This window comes from Phyllostomus discolor, chromosome 8, assembly GCF_004126475.2.
Source record: "Phyllostomus discolor isolate MPI-MPIP mPhyDis1 chromosome 8, mPhyDis1.pri.v3, whole genome shotgun sequence".
Classification (NCBI taxonomy): Eukaryota; Metazoa; Chordata; class Mammalia; order Chiroptera; family Phyllostomidae; genus Phyllostomus; species Phyllostomus discolor.
This window is the reverse complement of record NC_040910.2, coordinates 76,676,049-76,695,359: the sequence shown is the minus strand read 5'-3', so window position 1 is coordinate 76,695,359 and position 19,311 is coordinate 76,676,049. Positions and strand designations below refer to the sequence as shown.

Genomic DNA, 19,311 nt, shown 5'->3' with positions numbered 1-19,311 from the left:
CAGATCAGTGCCATCTTGGGCCCTTCAAGAAGTCTACTCTGGAATCCTGGAAAGCTAGGAGTCTGAACTACTCAAAGGGAATCCTCCAAAGTGTAGAAGAGAAAGTTTTCTGTCAAGGTACAAATCTTTCCAGAAACTCCAGATAGGAGACTGGCCCAAGTTAAGAAAATGCAACCCCACTCTCACCTGTGACTACAGAACATGCTGGTTTAGTGTAAGTCAGGGCCCTTAACAGCAACTTGCCTCCTCCTTGCCTCCCATCCCTCCACCCAACTCTGGCGCATGCACATTCCAGGAGTGATGGAACATATCTGAGGTACAGCTGATTCTAACTCCCGTGTCATCAAAATTGGGCTGATTTCCACTTTCCCCGACATCATCAGTGCCCCTTTGCTACGTTTTCTTGGTGTCTGGGCCTGGCCCTTCCCCAGGGCAGGAAGGTCACGCCACATGCCCTTTTCTATCACCACTGCCTCTCTCAAGAGTCCCTGGCCTCAACGCTGTTTTTCGAGCCAAACACAAATATATCACATCAAGACTGGAAATTGCAGCATCTAATAATAAGGGAATGGTTTACAAAGATCACAGCACATTCATACAATGTGATCCTAAGCAGCCAAATTTTAAAAAACGGGAGACTATACAGCGACAGGGAACAGACTTCCCATTTACTGAGTAACATAAACAATTTAATAGTTAACATGACATGATCCAAAATTTGTCTAGGAAACATGTCTGAGATTTTGTATAGGCATGTCTATGTAAGACTTAAAAAAAGGACTACAACACAGACATTAAAATGTTAACAGTGACTACCTGGGGACAAAAGAATCATGGGTGGGTAGTTTCTTTTGTTTGTATGTACTTTCTAAAATTTAAACAGAAAGCATTACTTTTGTAATTAGTAAAAACAATCAAAATTGTCATACGATCCCCAAATAAGAGGGGCTGGTTCTGTGCCAGCTCAGGCCACAGCCGTTCGGTAGCGCTCACGCAGCTGGCGGCCACACTGTGCTCAATGACACCGCCGCCACTGGCCTCGGGGTGGAAGGGCGCCCCTGAATCATCCGCCCACTGGCTTCATCTGGAAAATGAACATGAGACCCCAAACCCCAACTCATCCCTACCACTGAGTCTACTTGACCACATCCTCTGTCCATCCTGGGGCCCAAATCCAGCTTCTAGCCAGGTCTGCACTCACCAGTTCTGCAGTAAGGGTAGGCATTCCATGCTTTTTCATGAATATTCAGGGCTCCCTCTGGGGCCAGCATTCGAACAAACGTGGGCACTTTGCTATAGTGAGAGAAGGGGTTATGAAAAGAAATGGAGGAGAGAATTAGAAGACAATGGGCTTTAACATCACATTCTTCCAGCCACCGCTCCAGCTTCTTCAATGGGAAACTGACAAGTAAATTTCCATGAGATAAGTAGGTTACTCTTGTGTGTGAGAAGCCACCTGTCAGAGCCTGAACCTGCAGCTCACCTGGCTACTAATATGCACCCACAGCTTGTCCCACCACCCACCAGGAACAGGACAGGAGGGGAGACCCAGGGTACTTGCTACAGCCTATCAGCCATTACATCATCATTGTGATTTTTCCAGAGCTCACTGGGCCCAGGGCATTATATTCCAAACTGCAAGGATGAGCTACCTCCAGGAGTGCACCAGTCCAGGTTTATGGGCCAGAGAGTCTGACTGACTGACTAAGAATGGGATCCAAGATGATCTGATGATCTTCTGTTGTCAGTTCTGGGGTGCAAGGAGGCCTGCAGGGCCATCTACCTCCCAGGGCAAAATATTTTCTTCTATTTAAGTCTTCTTATCTCAGGTTACAGAACAGTATGTTCAGTAAGAGTCCATGTTTTTAAAGATTTTATTTATTTTTAGAGAGAGGGGGAGGGATGGAGAAAGAGAGGGAGAGAAACATCGATGTGTGAGAGAAACACCAACTGGCTGCCTCTTGTACATGCCCTGTCCAGGAACCCAGGCATGTGCCCCAACCAGGAATTGAACCAGCGACCTTTTGCTTTGTGGGACGACACCCAACCAAGTGAGCCACACCAGTCAGGACCTATTTTATTATTTCTTTTTTAAAGGTACAGATATTCCTCTTCCTTAGTTTTTTCACTGGTATTCTAAGCAGTCTTTAGCAGGCTCCAACAATCTCATCAACTTTAGTGTTTGAAGCCCAAGAAAAGAGAGCCAACCCCAATAGAGATCTAATTCAGAGCACTCAGAGCAACGCTCTGAGATTCATTCACTCACTGCCACGCTCATTCGGGTAAGTATTTCCATGTACCAGGCACCTGGAACCACACAGACTTGGCCCCTGCCCTCAAGGAGCTGACATTCTAGTGGGGAGTACAACCAACCAGGCAGAGGACAACACTGTGTGTGCCGTAACGGGTGAGCACAGGGCTCTGGGGCAGAGCACTGGAGAACATGGTGCTGCCAGCATGATGCAGGGGGAGACTCCTCAGAAGAATAAGGATTAGCCCTGGCTGGTGTGGTTCAGTGGCTTGAGCGTCAGCCTTCGAACCAAAAGGGTAGCCGGTTTAATTCCCAGTCAGTGCACATGCCTGGGTTGCAAGCAAGGTCCCTGGCTTGGGGTATGTGAGAGGCAACCACACATGGATGTTTCTCTCCCTCTCTTTCTCCCTCCTTTCCCCTCTGTCTAAAAATAATAAATTTTGTTTTTTTTAAAAAAGAAGAAGGATTAAACGAACATATAGAGTAGAGAGTGAGTAGGACCGAGCTAGACACAGGATAGGAGTTGGGTGGGAAAAGCTAAGGGAAGAGAGAGAAGTCAGAGTAGCTGGTGTATGGTATAAAGTAAGGAATACAAGAGAACCTGCAGAGACTGGGTCATAAAAGATATAGTAAGTTACATCAAAGGGTATGGCTTTTATTTGGAGGGCAAAGGGAAACCATTTATAGCTTTCAAGCTGGGGAGCAACAGGTCTGTCTTCTAGAAAGAGCACTCAAAGCTGTGTGAAGTGGAAAGCGAGGTGATCAGTTAGGAGCTATTACGGTAATGAAGGCAAGGGATGATGAGGGAAACGGAGAGGTTGGCGGTACTAAGGCGATAGAACCAACAGAACTTGACTTGATCAAGGGACGAAAAAGAGGGTGGTGGCGAACCCACCCTCCTGATTGGGGCAACGAGATGGCTCACGGGAGGCTCTGGTGCTCATGAGGAGAGGTGGCTCTGGCATTCAGCACTCTTTTTTTTCAGTGTGTGTTTGGAGTTGAGGAAACAATGGTAGCAGCTCCAAGTTTACGCCCTGTCCTGTAAGCAAGAGGGTAAGACAGGCCCTACAGGCCTCCTCTCCGCAGCTCTGGTCGGGCCCCTTCCGCCAACATCACTCTCTCTTTTCAAAATCCTTTTTAAAAAGGTACAAACTCGACTATGGAGAAGACAAATCTTGAGCCTTTAAAAAACTTTTTTTAAATTTATTTTTCAATTATAGTTGACATACATATCGAGGCTTATTTTAATGAACTGTTCATGGCTCAGTAAGGACTGGTTGGTAGTCAACTCCGAGTGGGGAAGAAGGGGGAGGAGGAGGAGGCAGAGAGGAATAAGCACCCTGGCAAGGAAAGGGGGACACAGTGAGAGGCCCCGCCCCCCACCCCACAGGGTTGCCTTCCTCCTGGTGCCAGCACTCAGGGGATCCTGGCCCCTCTGGGCCAGCACCTGCACACCTCCAGAGCAGCAGACACCATTCAAGGAGGGATTTTACCCAGCGAAGATGAAACTGGTTGTAGTTCAGTCTGGTGACTAGAAATTAAGATTCCCGTTTAAGTTGCACAACAGTGTGGATGTACTTAATGCCACTGACCTGTATACTTAAAATGGTAAATTTTGTGTTTGTATATTTATCACAATTTTTTAAATATTCAGTTAATTTTTTCCAGTTTTGGGTAACCTGCTTGGTTCAATGTCCATTCAAGCTGGTCTATGTTTACTGCTGCTTTCAATGCCCTTGGTTCAGCTCAGAGTTTGCATGCAGGGTGGGCAAAAGTATGCTTACCATTGTTCATAGGGAAAATAACACAATAATTGAAAATAATACAAGAATAAACTCTGTGTTTCATGTACTCAAAACTGTAAACCTATTTTTGCCTCATCCTGTAATACTGTTTTAGTTAGGGATTCAGCAAATCTGTGCGGTCTGCTAAGGATTTTAGTATACAAATCAGTTCAGATATTTAAATACTTATATCTTTGATCCAAAGAGAGGTGCTCAAGTTTTTCTGGTAGCTGATTTCACAATATCGGAATTTAAAATGCTACCTGATCCAGCAATCCCACTTTCAGAAACGTTTACTATAGATTTACACACACAGGCAACGTGAAAAGGTTTGCACAGGAGTTTTACTGGAGTTCTCTGTGTAAACACCTGGAAATGACTAGAAACAGACATCAAGGGAGGACAGGTGAGACAACTCACCGCACATCTGTACAAAATAATGCTATGTGTACTTCCAAAGAATAAAACCAAAGTGCTGACAGCGAGAGAAGGTGATGCTATGATCAGTGACAAGAGAGCAAAGTCGAACAGTTACGTATGGTATGACTCCACCCACGCTGAGACAACAGTAATGGAAGGAACACCCATCCACACACCCCACACTCACATCAATGAGTATCGCTGTTGGGAGGGCCCACAAGAAATTAAACACTCTCACCTCTGGGGACCAGGAGTCTGGTAAAACAAGTATTACTTTTATTTAAAAAAAATAAAATTAAAAAAAAAAAAAACAAAAAGCAACCACTAAAACCTTTAAATGGACAAAGGAGGACTACCATCTACACCCGCTCTCACGAGTGAAGCCACCTGCACAGCCAATAACCTGGAAACCCCCAGTTAGCCGTTCACCCCCCTTCCCAGCCAGGCCAGCTCCGGGCTCTGCTGCGCAGCCACATACCTCTGTAGGTGGTAGATCTTGTGTGTGTACTGGCCTTTCTCGCCGTCCTTCTCATAGGGCTCATTCACCAGGACCTCCACGCCTTCACCGCCACCCGTTTCATTTTTGCTGGCCTCGGCCACAGAATACAGCTGTCCTACTTGATACTAAAATAGAGAGATGGGAGTTGTTGACAGTGCAGAATCTTCGCGACTGTTACACACTGTCCATTTGCCAGGACCCAACCGATCAGTTGGTGCTGGGGTCCCCTCATCCAAGAACTCATTCTGAAGCTTCACACGGGGTCTTTCTCCGTTCCACCCAAAGCAATTGAGAATGCTGCTCTGTGCCCTCTTTTTAGCCATCAGATGAGTTTAATTTCATCCTTCACATTTTCACACCACCACCCAGGTTATACAGTCCAAGGTAGCTTTTGCCCTGTTCTTAAGACCTCACAGCAAAGTCTGGGGCAGTTACTAGAAGTCTGTTTATCCCTTTATCCTTAAGCAGACAAAGACATGACTTCTTGCTCCCACGGTGAGCCCCTCCTCGCCCTGCCAGCAGCTCAGAAAAGAGCCTTGCAGGCAACCAGACCTCGGAGGATACTGTCCGGACTCCTGATGGGGCTGATGCCAGCGCCCTGCTTCCCGCGTCAGACGGCACAGATCCCGACCCCACGGTCTCCGCTGGCTGGGTGCACCCTCTGTGTTGGCACTTTCTACATGGCAAAAGCCTAGTTTTCCTTTATTTGGGTCACATGCCACCCTATCAAGTCACCAGTCAAGATCACTGGCCTCCTCTGACCCCTCAGGACAACTCAGTATTAGGGCCAACGACCTGGGCAGTGCCCAGGCCTGGCCCTGTCGCTCCCTTCTCTCTGAAGGAAGCTGTCTAGACAGAAAATAAGGTGAAAGGAGAAGGAACAGGAGCATTTAATGCAGGAAGTTACATCTACACCACAGGATGCACCTTGCCAGCCACTGCTAGGGCCAACCAGGCACAACAACTTAGGAAGTATGAGAAAAAGGTCACCCCACGTGTTGTGGGGGGAATAAAGGTTTCCCTTGCCCTCTATGCCCCCTTCCCAACCTACTGGTACTCCCAAGAGTGAAAGATGAGAGCATTTTTCTCCCTTTGAGATTAACACAGACAGGCCGTGTCTCTGGGCAGCTGTCACTTAAACCACTGCCTGCAAGAGCAAGGAGCAGAGGCAGTTTCCACGGCTGCTTCCCCTCCAATGTGGAGGCCTACTGGACCAGGCAGCTTCCTAAGCGCCACAGGGAAATTTCTGGACAAAGTCTGGGAGGGGAAGCAACCAACCAGGATAATGTACTGTTCACCACAAAGCTGAAAGAGCCCTACCTTCCAAAGCAAAAACCCAGGACAAAATGTCAAGGAAAGGCTCAGGCAAGCCAACAAAGCTCAGTTAATCCCATAAAGAGGAACACTGGGGTGACAGCCAGTCATCTTGACCTTGCTAATCCAGAGCAACATCAGTGTTGCTTCAATGCCCCCGTGGAACCCCAAACTGTCCCTATGCCTTTCCAAGGCCACCCCCTGGCTGAGGCACAGGTGAAAACCCCTATCAAGTGGGTCAACGTTTGGCTGAGCCAGGGGTTCCTAAGAAGGAGCAGTAATTCTGCTTCAGAGAAGTCACAAGAACACCTAACCACTGACTCAGCAATCCTAAAGGGCAGCCTGGGAAAAAGGTCTGGTGGCAGGGCTGCGTTGCCGGCTGGTGGTGCTCCTTGGGGGTGATGCTTGGGGAGGGGCTCCCAGCAGAGACTAAGCCCCTTCATCGGTTCCTCCTCAGCTGCAGAAATCAGGGGCAGGCTCTAAGGGGATCAGTCTGTGAGACCGGCATCTTCCCCCGTTAATCTCCCTTGATACTCTGATCCTTTAATCCCAATGAGACAAGTGAGGGCAGTTCTGTTAATCCGAGGGGTAAGTAAAACTGGCCTCCAAAAACCACCAGTGAAGGACACTGTCATTGCCCAAGGGTTCCCTTTGGCATAGTGGCTCCACACCATGGAACGCAGAAGGCAGCCAGACCCAAACGGGGTGAAGGTGGGAGTGGGGATGAGACCATGACATCCAGATAAAGAGACTTGTGGAGACTGGGATTCCAGCCGCCTCAGGCCTAGGACATTGCTCCCTGCCCTTGAGATTTGTCCCCTGCCCCAAAGAACTAAGACACTCGGCTGAGAAAAACAAGAGACTCCGCCACTTTGGCAATCTGGGAGCCGGAGCTCACGAAGATGCTGTGGGTGGGCCTAAAGCACTGACATTAAACAAACCAGCACAGCTGTCAGTCCCACCCACATGGCCCTGCCAGGCCAGTTAGCACAGGGGAATGGTGCCATGCGTCTCTGGAAATAAGTGAAACAGCCCTGCCCACAGGAGAGGGTGGGCAGCCCTGAGCCAGCAATCACCGGTGGACACGCCCGTGTGGAACAGCCAGAGTTTTCGTGCTCTGCTGCAGAATGCCCAGACACCCTGTGTAGGGTTAGTTAGGCCAAAGGCTCTGGCCAGCCAGAAGCTAATTCCATCCCCAAATATCAATGCAAGCCATCACTGAGACATGAGACATGGTTATAAAGACATGGTTTTCTCTCTGTCTCTTTTTCCCCTAAATCAGAAAGCTCTGAAAGCCTCAAATCATGGTCTCCACTGAGGAAGTGAATCTATCAGTCACACAACACGGGCTATGCCCACGGGAACCACGAGTCAGGATGGGGTTATTGACCAAGACTGAGAAGGCTAATCATTACTTGTTTCTTCTTTGACCTCTCATTCAAGTTTTCTGGTCTTTTGGAACTAAGGTTCAAGCCATCAAAAGAGCAGCTTCTGTTTCAACCCTAGACCATGCACTGCTTTCTCAACAGCACTTCTTGCTGGGGTCAGGGTGACCACCAGCAAGCAAACGTGGATCCTCATCAGTGTCAACTTCCCCAGCTCCTGCTTCACCTTCCAGCTCTGTTCACCTGCTCCACTGCCTCCTCAATGCTGCAAAAAAGCTGTGACAAGCTAAAGCCCCAAGGCACAGACACTCTCGGAGTTCCCCCCTTCCCCTCCATTCCTGGCCCGCTACAAGCAGTCAGTGTTCTGGCCCCCCAACCACACGGCAGAGCAGCCAAGAGATGCCCCGAGCAGGTTCTGGCCCTCCTGCGTCTGCCACACTTCTCAGAGACATTCCCACTCTCTGTCCCATCAAGTAACTCCCTGTGAAAATAAACATTTCACCCATAAATGCCAAACTGAGGTGCTCCCAAGTTCCTTGGGACATCTTCCTGACTGGAGGAGCAGGGTCATGCAGTGCAGCAGAGAGGATGCCATCAAACCCCCAAGAGCTGAGTTCCAGGGCAAGAGATATGCTGGGCCTTCCTGCCTGGCTCCCTGGCTTGGCAAATCATCACTTACTATTTTTCATAAATGCAGCAAGGCCCCCAAAGGAAGCAGGTTAACAGGGGCCCCCAAACCAATGCCTGTCAGCCCAAGATGTGGTTCCCAAGCCCTAGACACACTTCAGGTGCCTCAAGGGATCACAGCATCTATCCGCCACCCCCTTCCCCAGCTTCCCCAGTCGTGTTTCTCTTGTCCTTTCCCGGGACTCCCAGATTATGTTCCAGACTCACCTCTGGCTCCCACCTCTTGGTCTCCAGGGCTCTTCCTAGACAAGCAGCCTACCTCTGGAGACAACCCTCTAGGAGGCTAATACCTGCCCACAACTTTTTTTTGGGGGGGGGGTTGGGTCAAGAAACTTGGTTATTTGTCTCACTTAAAGTGTGTGGTGGGCTCTGTTGGCCTGATTTCCTTTTTCAAAGGTCCGTTTCATATGTGGAACAGACTGGAAGTTTTCCTGGGGCTTCGCACTGACACTACAGGGAGAGAGCAACTGAGGGCACTCTGACGGCTGCCAGACTTCACCCAGACCTGAACCTCTGGAAGTGGGGGTGGGGCCAGGCCTACGGATTCAGAAGGAAGCAAAGAACAAGGCTGAGCCAGGAGAGCACAGTGGAGGAAGTTTGGAGAGAGGGTGGGAGGAGGGAGGCTCCGTGACAGGTCTCTGCTGTCCAAGAGACCAACTCTGAGTCAGCACGGCCTTTACACTTTCTTGTGGCAAATCCTGCCAGGTCCTCAAAGACAGAGACGGCAGGCCCAGGAACCATAAAAGGACAGAGGGCAAGCCAAGCCCGTCTGCTATTCCCTGCCCTCCGTAAAAGGAGGGTTCTGGGCCTTGGTCTTCCCAGCAGTCACCTAGAGTGTAGCGAGGAAGGGCCGCAGAGATTCCCTGCCCTGCTGGTTTGTTGCACAACCAGAGAGAGCCATGCTCCCTTCCCTGTCAAGTCACGGAGGTCCCAGAAATGCCCGTGCTCAATCCCTTCAGTAACGTGTCTCCAAACAGGCACAGTCCCAGCGGGCGAAGGGGCTGACTTAGTCTCTGCTCAGTCAACTGGCATGCTGATAACTCAAGACGGGCTGCTCGCAGCAGCCAACGTATACGAGATAAGTGCCTCCCCTGTGGGTGGGAACACGGGCTGGGGCAGCTGCTACGGAAACCAGTATGGAGGGTCCTCAAAAAATTAAAAATGGACCTGCCTTATGACCCAGTGATTCCACTTCTGGGTATATATCTAAAGAAACCCAAAACATTAATTTGCAAGAATATATGCACCTCTATGTTCATTGCAGCGTTATTTATAATAGCCTAAGATATGAAAGCAGCCCAAGTGCCCATCAATAGACGAGAGAATAGGAAAGTTGTGGTACATATACACATATAATGGGATCTACTCAGCCATAAAAAGGAATGAAATCCTACCATTTGCGACAGCATGAATGGACCTAGAGAATATTATGCTAAGTGACAGAAGTCAGTCAGAGAAAGACAAATACCGTATGATGTCACTTACACATGGAATCTAAAGAACAAAATAAACAAACAAATAAAATTGAAACAGACTCATAGATACAGAGAACAGACTGACGGTTGCCAGAGGGGAGGAGGGCGGCTAGGGAACGGGGTGAAAAAGGTGAAGGGACTGAGAGGCACACATTGGTTGTTACGGAACAGTCATGGGGATGTTAAGTGCAGCACAGGGAACACAGTTCAGGGATATTGTAGTAACTATGTACGGTGCCAGGTAGATGCTGGAAATACTGGGGGGACAATCTGTAAAGTATATGACTGTTTAATCACTATGTTGCACACCTGATACTAATACAAAATAATACTGAATGAAAAATTTAATTGAAAAATAACTTTTTAAAAAAACTTCCTTTCCTACCCTCAAAAAAATTAAATTAAATTTTAAAAATAAGTGCCTTCCTTCAAATGAAAGTAGCACCAGGAAAGTTCACATCGAGTATTGGTTACCTCTGTGTTAGAACAAACATGAAAAGCATACGAAGAGTTTGGGTCACTTGGAACAATTGTATACAACCATGGACAAAATGAAGGACTTACCTCATCTACAGACACCGGTAGGATGACTCGACTACAAAAGAAGGAGAAACAGTAACAATTCAGGCTCTGAAACCTGCCCAAAGTTCTTACAGCATCATCTTAGAAGAGCATTAAACACTTCGTTGTGTGTGATGCCACACTCACTATCAGAAACCCAGCAGTGAACGGCCCCCAGTGCTTTGAGGCTAGGACCCTCTGTGCCCTCCGGTACCCCAGTTAGAGCCCTGTGATTCAGTGCAAACCTGTCCCCCAGCCTTGCAGGCAGGCCTCTGACATTTGGAACTGCCCAACTTTGCAGGCAGGCCTCTGACATTTGGAACTGTCTTCTCCCCCTCCTCCACTAATCTCACCAATAAAACTTGCCAATGAGCAGAGCAAAACAGAGAAGTTAACACAGAAGGACCCACCCCTGAAAACTCTGAAGCCAAGGTAAGGATACAGGCCCTGGGGATTCACATCTCTGTGGACCCAACCTCCCAACAATATAGCCCTCAAGGTGAAAGGTTAGGAAGGGGCCAAGCTCCTCCAAGGCTGAATCACTCTACGCATGGGCCAACCATCTCTGCTCTGAGACAAGACATTACAGTACAAGTTATGCCACAAAGTCACCAAGAGAGGAGACATCCAACTTGTGTCCGGACCTCCAGAAGCTGTCCAAAGGCACCCCAACTCATCACTGTCTTCTCCTTCCTCCATTTCAATGACCACCAATTCTTGGAGGTACCAACAAAAACCTGACAGAGATGCGACAGCCAAGGAAGTCCCCACACTGGTCAGATCTCCACCTTGGTGCAAGGGCTAGTGACACTTCTCCAGATGGCTTGCATTTGTCACAAAGAGCAACAGCCAACTCCCAATTCAAAGCTGTGAGGTCAGAGGACTGATACCAAAATGCTTGGCTGCATTCATACAAACTAAGCCAGCCTCCAAGCCAAGATGTCAGCCCCCAGACACTAGCTGGAACCCCTGGAGCCTCCTGTGTCTCCAGTGCTTGGTGAGAGTTGCTCTGCTCTGTCCTGGGTAGTGGTCCCACCAATCCTTGCTCCAGGCTGGTAAGTAGTCCACTATTTTCTAGTTCCAAAAAGGTCCCTTGGGTAGCAAAGAGCACCCAGAGGGGTCTAAGAAAAACATCACACTATCTGCAAAGCACCAGGCAGAAAAGTAGCAGGAAAAACAAAATGGGCTCCAAGTCTTTACTGCCTGCTAGCTCCCCTCCTCCAGAATGACTCAAATAACGTAAATCCTGCAGGTCATTGGATGCTGCTACTAATGCTCTCCTCCCATTAGAAAAGGCCGACAATGCAGAAAAATACTTCCAACTTGGAGGCCACAATTTCAGCACCGTCAATAGAAACTTCCTAGAAAACAATCAGCCTATTATCTTCAAGAACAGCATTAAAAATCACACCTAAGAATTTGCAGAAATCAAATCAAGGAGAATCCTGTTAGAGGGAGTGTCAGAAAAACCAACAGAGACACCCTTCAGGCCCCGGATGGACACCAAGTCTCCTTTCCAGCAAAAGAGAAGGGCATCAGCCAGTTCCTGATAGGATGCTCACACTCAGACATTTCTCCCTGGCTCCCTGAAAGCAAAACCACTCCAGTAGCAATAGGGTGCAATTCCTAAGGATAGGGCCACAGAGGCAGTGCTGGGCTGAGACTGGAGCTGTGCTCACTTCACTGTGACCTTCACTCACACCCTTCCCAGAGCTGGAGCTGCAGTGCTGCAGCCACAGCCAACTGTCTCAGATGCCCCCCTCCGTGTCCCCTGCTGAGGGATGCACACTCGTGTCTGAGCACACACAGGGCACAAGTCAGGCAGGAAGCAAATGCACATGCCAGGCAGGCTCTGCACCCCCAGCACCTTGGACCTTTCCCGAGTAGGCTTCAAGGGGAGGAGAACAAAGAGTGGGAAGGAAGGACCACTCCTGAAAACTTGCTCAGATCTCTTCTGAGTGAAGGTCCCTTTCCTTCCCTGTCTGACCTTCTTTACAAAATTACAGGTTTCTACAGATTCTCGGGTTCATCTGAGAACAGAAAAAAGGCTCTGGAGAATGGGAAAAGCCTCTTTTTTGGACAGGAAAGATTAGAATCCAAAGTGCACTATACTCTGGCTGAATCAACATCAACTGGAAGTCAAGAAATAAAGGCAGACGGCTTCAAAACAATACTCTTTTGATGAGGGGTCCAGCTGGCATGACACCTGAGTTTCTGCTCCCTGTGTTCTCCAGAGCTCTACATCCTAAATGTTGTAAACACCTCAGAGGAGCAAGTCAGATGGGGCAAAGTGCCTTCACTGACGAACGAAAACAGTCCTCCGCACACCTGCTTGGCTACCAAGTGATCCCACCAGTTGCTCTCTGCTTGGACATCTCTCACTTCCAGAATTCCTGGGCCTCTGGCCCAGTGCTGTCCATTTGCCCTCCCCTCCAGGAAAGCACAGTTTTACTGTAAATGGCCCACACACACCTCCAATCTCTCCTCTTTGCAATAGGGGGGGAAAAAAGTCCTGAGAAGCTTCCTTGGAACCATGAGTTTCAGGGATGGGTCATCTCACAATTGGAAAATACAGAAATCCCAGCATCCCCCCCACCCCCCCGCCCCAGCATACAATCCCCTGCACTTCAAGAGCAAGCTCATCTCCCTGCAGCTCCTCCTGGAAGTCACTAGTTCTCCACCCCTTAGTCACTACTCAAGAACTCCTTTCTGCTTCCTTGTCTTTTCCCAACTAATGGCTTTATGGCCACCTCTTCAATTCCTCAATTCCATCTCTTTGCACCAAGGCTGAGAATTTCCAAGAGATAGGTTGCCCCTGTTCCCCACCACCGCTCCAGTGATTCTTACATTTATTCACAAATATACTCTCTCCACACTATTCTCTACCCTGGTAACACCCTAGCTCTCTCTATCACTCCCTCATATCACTCCAGCCCCTGCCTGATATTTTCAGGACTGCTTTCCCAAGTGTCCCTCAGTCCCAAGTAATCACCTTAAGCTTTTTTCCCCAATACCTTCTCTTCTGTACCTACCACTTGAGAACCACATCATGCGCCCAAGGGGTGGGTCCTTAGACCCTTCCCCTGTCACCCAAGCCTGGCCCTGACTCCGTAGTCCTTCTCCTTTATCCACTTATTAGAATCTTTCTCCAGACGCCTAAGGCAGCCATTCATTCTCCAGGCTCCCCTGAGCACTCCTTCATCTCAGCTCCATGCCTGAAGATGTCTTATCTGATCTTCTGAGCCCCTTAGCACTGTGCATCCCCCACCACGCTCCCCTCCGCCGGCGGGCTCACGGACCCTGCCTGCCCTTGTCCAACTGGTCCTCAGCCCCTCAGACAACTCTCCCCCTCCCGCAGGTCCTCAGCGCTCGCAGCCACTCCTGCAGTTCTGGCTGGTCCCTCCGTCCCCCACCGTAGAACCACTCCACGTCTCCCCCAGTGCTCCCGATCCCCTCAGGCCCTCATGCCCTGTCCAGCTCTCACTGTCCCCTTGACCCTTTCTCAGGCCCTGTCGGGCCCTCATTGTCCCCTGGGCCTCTCCCCAGGCCAAGCTGGCCCTCACTGCCCCTTGGGCCCCACCTCAGGTGCTGTCCGTCCCTCTCGATCCCCGTCGGCCCCACCTCAGGCCCTGTCCGGCCCCCGCTGCCCCCCTCGGCCCCTGCTGGGCCGCCTAGCAGCCCATCCAACGCTCTCCATCCCGCCTGGCCCCGTCCGGCCGCTGCATCCCCTCCGCCAGGCCGCCAGCCTCCCTGGTCGTCATCCCCGACCCTGCCTTCCTCCTCGCTTCCGCACGGCCGGGCGGACACTCACTACTCCTTGAGCAGCACCATGTCTCTTCGCGGCTCGGCGGCTGCCCGCTGCCCGCCCGGCTTCCCGCCCGCTTCCCGGCGGCCGCTCTCCCCGTGGCCCGGCCCGGCCCGGCTGCCTGTGCGTCTTCGTCGTGGTCTGCTCCGTCCCCGCGGCTCTCGCTGCCGCCGCTGCGCCGGCTCCTGCGCCCTAGCCTCACAGCCTCCCGCGCCCCTGCCGACGCCGCCCGGAGCTCCGGTTCCGCAGCACCGCGCGGGGGCGGGGCGTCTCTGCGGCAACCAGAGCGTCACACGCAGCGGTGCGCGCTGACCTCAGCGCGGAGGCGGAGTCTCCTCCGCCCGCCCCCTCCGGTCCTTAAACGGGCCGCGGCGTCGGCGTCGGAAGGGGGCTGGGGCCTGGGGCGTACCTCAGACCCCGCGGGTAGGCGGAGCAGACGCCGGAGTGGGGGGGTGGCGGGAGACGGGGTTGGGCGGGGTCCTAGGTGTGACAGTTCTGCAGTCGAAGCAGGTGCACCCGTATGCTTGGGCCACCCCAGTGGGGTTGATATTGATCTAGGAAAGGGTTGTTAAAAAATTCTATTAACAACAGCCAACTTTACGTGCAAGTACTCGACTCCTCAGAACGACACCACCAGAAAACACTGTGCTGATTTTTGCAATAAACTCAGTATTTTAATGTATGTCCATGTCTCTTTAAAATAATTTACATCTTTTTTCCACAGGCAAAATGAAAGGTGATATGCTAAAACCACTGAGAACGGTTTTATATTTGATATGAGCATAGTGGATTAATTGCCACCCTTACCCACCAGAAAGAAATGACAATAAAAGCTAACATTTATTGAGCACATACTATGCACCAGGCATTACTCTAACTGCTACCCATGTATTAATTTTTTAAACTGATTTTAGAGAGAAAAAAACATTGATTTGCTCAGGGATCGAGCCCACAACCTTGGAATATTAGGAGATGCTCTAAACAATTGAGCTACAAGGCCAGAATCTGTTTTTTACATCTAGCAAGCTTTGCTTCAGGTGTGCCTAGGCATTAGCTCTTATATGCAGGGGCCACAGCACTCTTCAACTGGCCCCCACTGTGAGCCAAAAGCCCCACTGTGGGAAGAGAACCCCTGGTGCCTGATGCCCTGAAGTCCCAGGCCTACCACTTGTCACCTGTGTGACCTTGTGCAAGTTACTGAACCTCTCTGTTCTGCCTCAGCTTCATTGGCAAAATGGAACAATGATAGATAGTGCCTGCTTTCAGGCAATGTAGGTAAAGCAATTTTGTGCAGTGTGTGGCATATCCCATGCTGCTGTTGTTGGGGGGAGGGGTGTTGTGAGGAGGAAAAAGGGACACTGCTGCCCCTCAAAGCTACTTTTTAAAAAAATATTTTTATTAATTTATTTTTAGAGAGAGAGAAAGGAAAGAAGAAAGAGAGGGATAGGAACATCAATGTGTGGTTGCCTCTCATGTGGCCCCCACTGGGGACCTGACCTGCAACCCAGGCATGTGCCAGGGCTGGGAATTGAACTGGTGACCCTTTGGTTCACAGCCCATGCTCAACCCACTGAGCCACACCAGCTAGGGCTCAAAGCTACTTCTATATGCTCCAGGCTTAAAGGAGGAAAAGAAGTTAATTTCCACCTTTTGTGGGTGGGGGCAAACTCAGAGAGAACGCTACAAAGGCCTGGGCTGGGAGAGTACAAGGTGGTGGGGCACTGCCTGCCCACCCCCAAGTGCTGCACACCGACCCTCTACTGCTTGCACATCTTTGCACCTAACCACCTTGTTGCCAAGTCCCGCTTCTGGTACTTTGTGTCTCAATTGAAGAAGATGAAGAAATCTTCAGGAGGAAATGTCTACTGTGGGCAGGCGTTTGAAAAATCTGCCCTTCGGGTGAAGAACTTTGGCATCTGGTTGTGCTATGACTCCTGCAGTGGGACCTACAACATATACTGGGAGGTGACCACCGCAGGTGCCGTCACCCAGTGCTACCAAGACTTGGGGGCCCAGCACGGTGCCTGCGCCCACTCAGTCCAGATATGAAGGTGGAGGAGATCGCAGCCAGCAAGTGCCGCCAACTGGCAGTCAAGAAGTTCCATGACTCCAAGATCAAGTTCCCACTGGCCCACCAGGTCCTTCGTTGCCAGTACAAGTCGCACTTCAGCACCAATAGGCTCAATGCCTTCTTTTGAGTGCAGGGCCTCCCTGTCCCCTGCCCGCCCAATTAAACTTCTTGGCGAAATCCGGGAAAAAAACAAAACAAACAAGTTAATCTCCACTGTCACAGTGATCTTTCTGTCTCTGAGGTCCCCCTTTGTTTCCTTCCCTCTCTGCATCTCTGTTTGTACTTCATCTTCTCTCCATCTATCCCTCTCGCTCTAGCTCTCCTCAGCGATCACCCTCCGTCTCCCCTCTCTCTTTATCTCGCCTGTCTCCCTTTATCTTTCGTTCTGTTTTTCTGTATCTCTCTGTGTTTAACCTCCCTGTTATCTCTCCTCTCTGTCCCTTTTCATTTCTTTGTCTCTCTTTACCCTCTTCCTGTCTCTCTCCACCTCTGTCATCAGGCTTTGTCGCTCTATTCTGGGTGATACATCTTCAGCGTGTATTTCTTTCACCTTCTTTTTTGTTTACTGATTTTGAGAGAGATTGATTGATTTGTTATTCCACTTATTTATGCACTCACCAGTTGATTTTGACTTTTTTAATCTCACCTGCCTGAAGAGTTTTTTTTTTTTTTTTTTTTTTTGGTCCTCACCTGAGGACATTTTCCATTGCTTTTAGAGAGAGAGGAAAGGAGAGAAGAAACATTGATGATGTCAGAGAGAAATATCAATTGGTTCCTCCCCATACGCATCTGGACCGGCGATCAAACATGTGACCTGACCAGGAATCAAGCCCACAACCTTTCAGTTACAGGAAGATGCTCCAACCAACTAAGCCACACGGACCAGGGCCATTGGCTGATTCTTGTATGTGTCCTGGCCGGGGACGTCCAATCAGCAACCTTGGAGTTTTGGGATTAGACTCTCACCAACTGAGCTACCTGGCCAGGGCTCTTTTACCTTCTTTTCACTGCTGTCTCCTTTCGCCATCTGTTCTTTGTTGTCTTGGTGTGTCTCCCCCACCCCCTCTCTGTCCCTCTGTCTCTGTCTCTATCTCTCTCACTTTCGCCTTGGTGTCTGTGCCATCTCAAGGTTCCGGCTCCTGGGCCATTTCTCCTGGCTGGCCCCGGTTTCTGCCTTGGTCACAGACACACCTGTAACCCATCTCTGGGTATCTCGGAGAGACTGTGTTTCACTGTTTCCATCTTCTGCTCTGTCCTTCCTGGCTGCTGCAAGCATGCTCTTCTCCCAGCCTCTGTCGCAGCCTGTTTCAGCCTCTTTTCATTTTATTTCTGTCTCTCTTTTGAAAAATTTCATCTTCTGTCCTGGCTGGTGTGGCTCAGTGGATTGAGTGCTGGCCTGCGAACCAAAAGGTTGCTGGTTCAATCCCCAGTCAGGGCACACCTGGGTTGCGGGCCAGGTTCCCATTTAGGGGCCTACGAGAGGCAACTGATCCATGTTTCTCTCTCACATAGATGTGTGTGTGTGTGTGTGTGTGTGTGTCTCTTCCTCCATCCTCCTCTCTTTAAAAATTAATTAATTAATTAAAAAATTTTTTTCATCCTCCATTTATTGAGCAACAGTTCCATGCCAGGCACCATTTGAGGCCCTGGAGGTATCACGGTGATGGAGGCACAGCACGTGCCAGCTCTCAAGGAGCATTTGTTCCAGTGGAGAGAAACACCAGGCAAACAAACATGTGATCCTGGCTGCCCAGCTTGTCCCACGGGGCAGAGGAGTGTGCTAGCCAGGCCAAGCCACAGGCAGGACTCAAGCCCATGAGGGTGAGCTGGCTCTGTGTTCAGCTTTGCCTGACAATTCTGTGTCCCTAAACAGGGACTGTGGGCCACTCTAGAAGCCAGATTCAATAACATTCATTATGTGCCAGGCTGAGGGAGGCACAGGTTAAAAGAAAAAGGTTCCAGCCCATGTAGGGCCACATTCTCAAGCGAGACAAATATAACACCTGCTGGAATCAAAGAAATAGACAGCAGGTGCTTTGGGCACCCAGAAGTGAGGAGGCACTTTACCTCCGCTTCTATCTCTCTACTTCTGATGGTGTTTGGCCTGCATAGAGTTAAAAAGTATTTGAGTGGTTGTGATACTTTAAAAATATTTTTAAAATTTTATTTATTTTTAGGGAGAAGGGAAGGGAGGGAGAGAGAAAGAATATTGTGTGGTTGCCCCCACACGCCCCACACTGGGGACCACCCGCAACCCAGGCATGTGCCCCAACTGGGAATCGAACCAGCTACCCCCTGGTTCGCAGGCCAGTACTCAATCCACTGAGCCACACAAACCATGGCTAAAAATATTTTTAAGCCAACATTTGAGAATGGGGATATTTTATATATAGAGAGAAGCAGGATTTCCAGCTTCTCTTGAGAAAAATCAGATCTGGCAACACTGGGCTCATTCCCACATGGCCGTAATTGGCTGGAGCTATGTCAAGGCTGTCCCCTGAGACAGGGGCTGTGGCTTCCAGGTCCCCGCAGTCACCACCAATTTCTCATGTGTCCCTGGCACAGAGGTCAAGGTCTAGCTGCCCCTGGAGCAGCACAGAGCTCATGTTGTGGCTCTACTTATATCAGAGAAATATTTCTTTGTGCTGTTTTGCTCAAACACAGGAAGATGAAAAGTAACAACAAAGGAAATGGCAGAGACCCGGCTTTTGAGTTTGTGGTCCTAACAAGTAGGACGCCCATCTAGCATCTCCCTGCCCTGGCTACCATGCAGGGGGTCACCACTTATCCCTTCCCAGCTGGGCCCCACAGCCATCCACATCCCTCCCCTGGGCCTGAAGCCCCCTCCACCCCAGCAGTGTCAGGGGCCAGGTCTCAATCAGGCCACCGCCCTCTCCTCCCTGGTGGTGGGGCTTTCCCTAGAGCTTCTCTGGGGAAGGGCAGTTGGTCCCCACTTCCTGCTGACATTGACCAAGGCCCTGGTGGGAGGGTGGCCAGCTTGGTGGGAATTCTGTGAAGTTGCAGTCATGCCAGTGACCACTGCCTTACAACAAAAGAAG

General features: G+C 50.0%; 1 protein-coding gene and 1 pseudogene across 1 annotated transcript in view; one reads left to right on the top strand and one right to left on the bottom strand.

Moving 5' to 3' along the window:
* The window catches only part of PITPNA (phosphatidylinositol transfer protein alpha), a 37,942-nt gene extending 23,503 nt beyond the window's left edge, over positions 1 to 14,439 (bottom strand). Inside the window, exons 1-4 of the mRNA XM_028519408.2 lie at positions 14,188 to 14,439; positions 10,380 to 10,410; positions 4,934 to 5,079; positions 1,202 to 1,293 (exon numbers count right to left, since the gene is read on the bottom strand). Of these exons, the coding sequence (XP_028375209.1) occupies positions 1,202 to 1,293; positions 4,934 to 5,079; positions 10,380 to 10,410; positions 14,188 to 14,207 (289 nt within the window). The 5' untranslated portion in view covers positions 14,208 to 14,439. The remainder of the gene's footprint in view (positions 1 to 1,201; positions 1,294 to 4,933; positions 5,080 to 10,379; positions 10,411 to 14,187) is intronic.
* A 1,391-nt stretch (positions 14,440 to 15,830) lies between these two features.
* On the top strand, positions 15,831 to 16,416 carry LOC114503786 (annotated as a pseudogene).
* Positions 16,417 to 19,311: the final 2,895 nt, after the last annotated feature.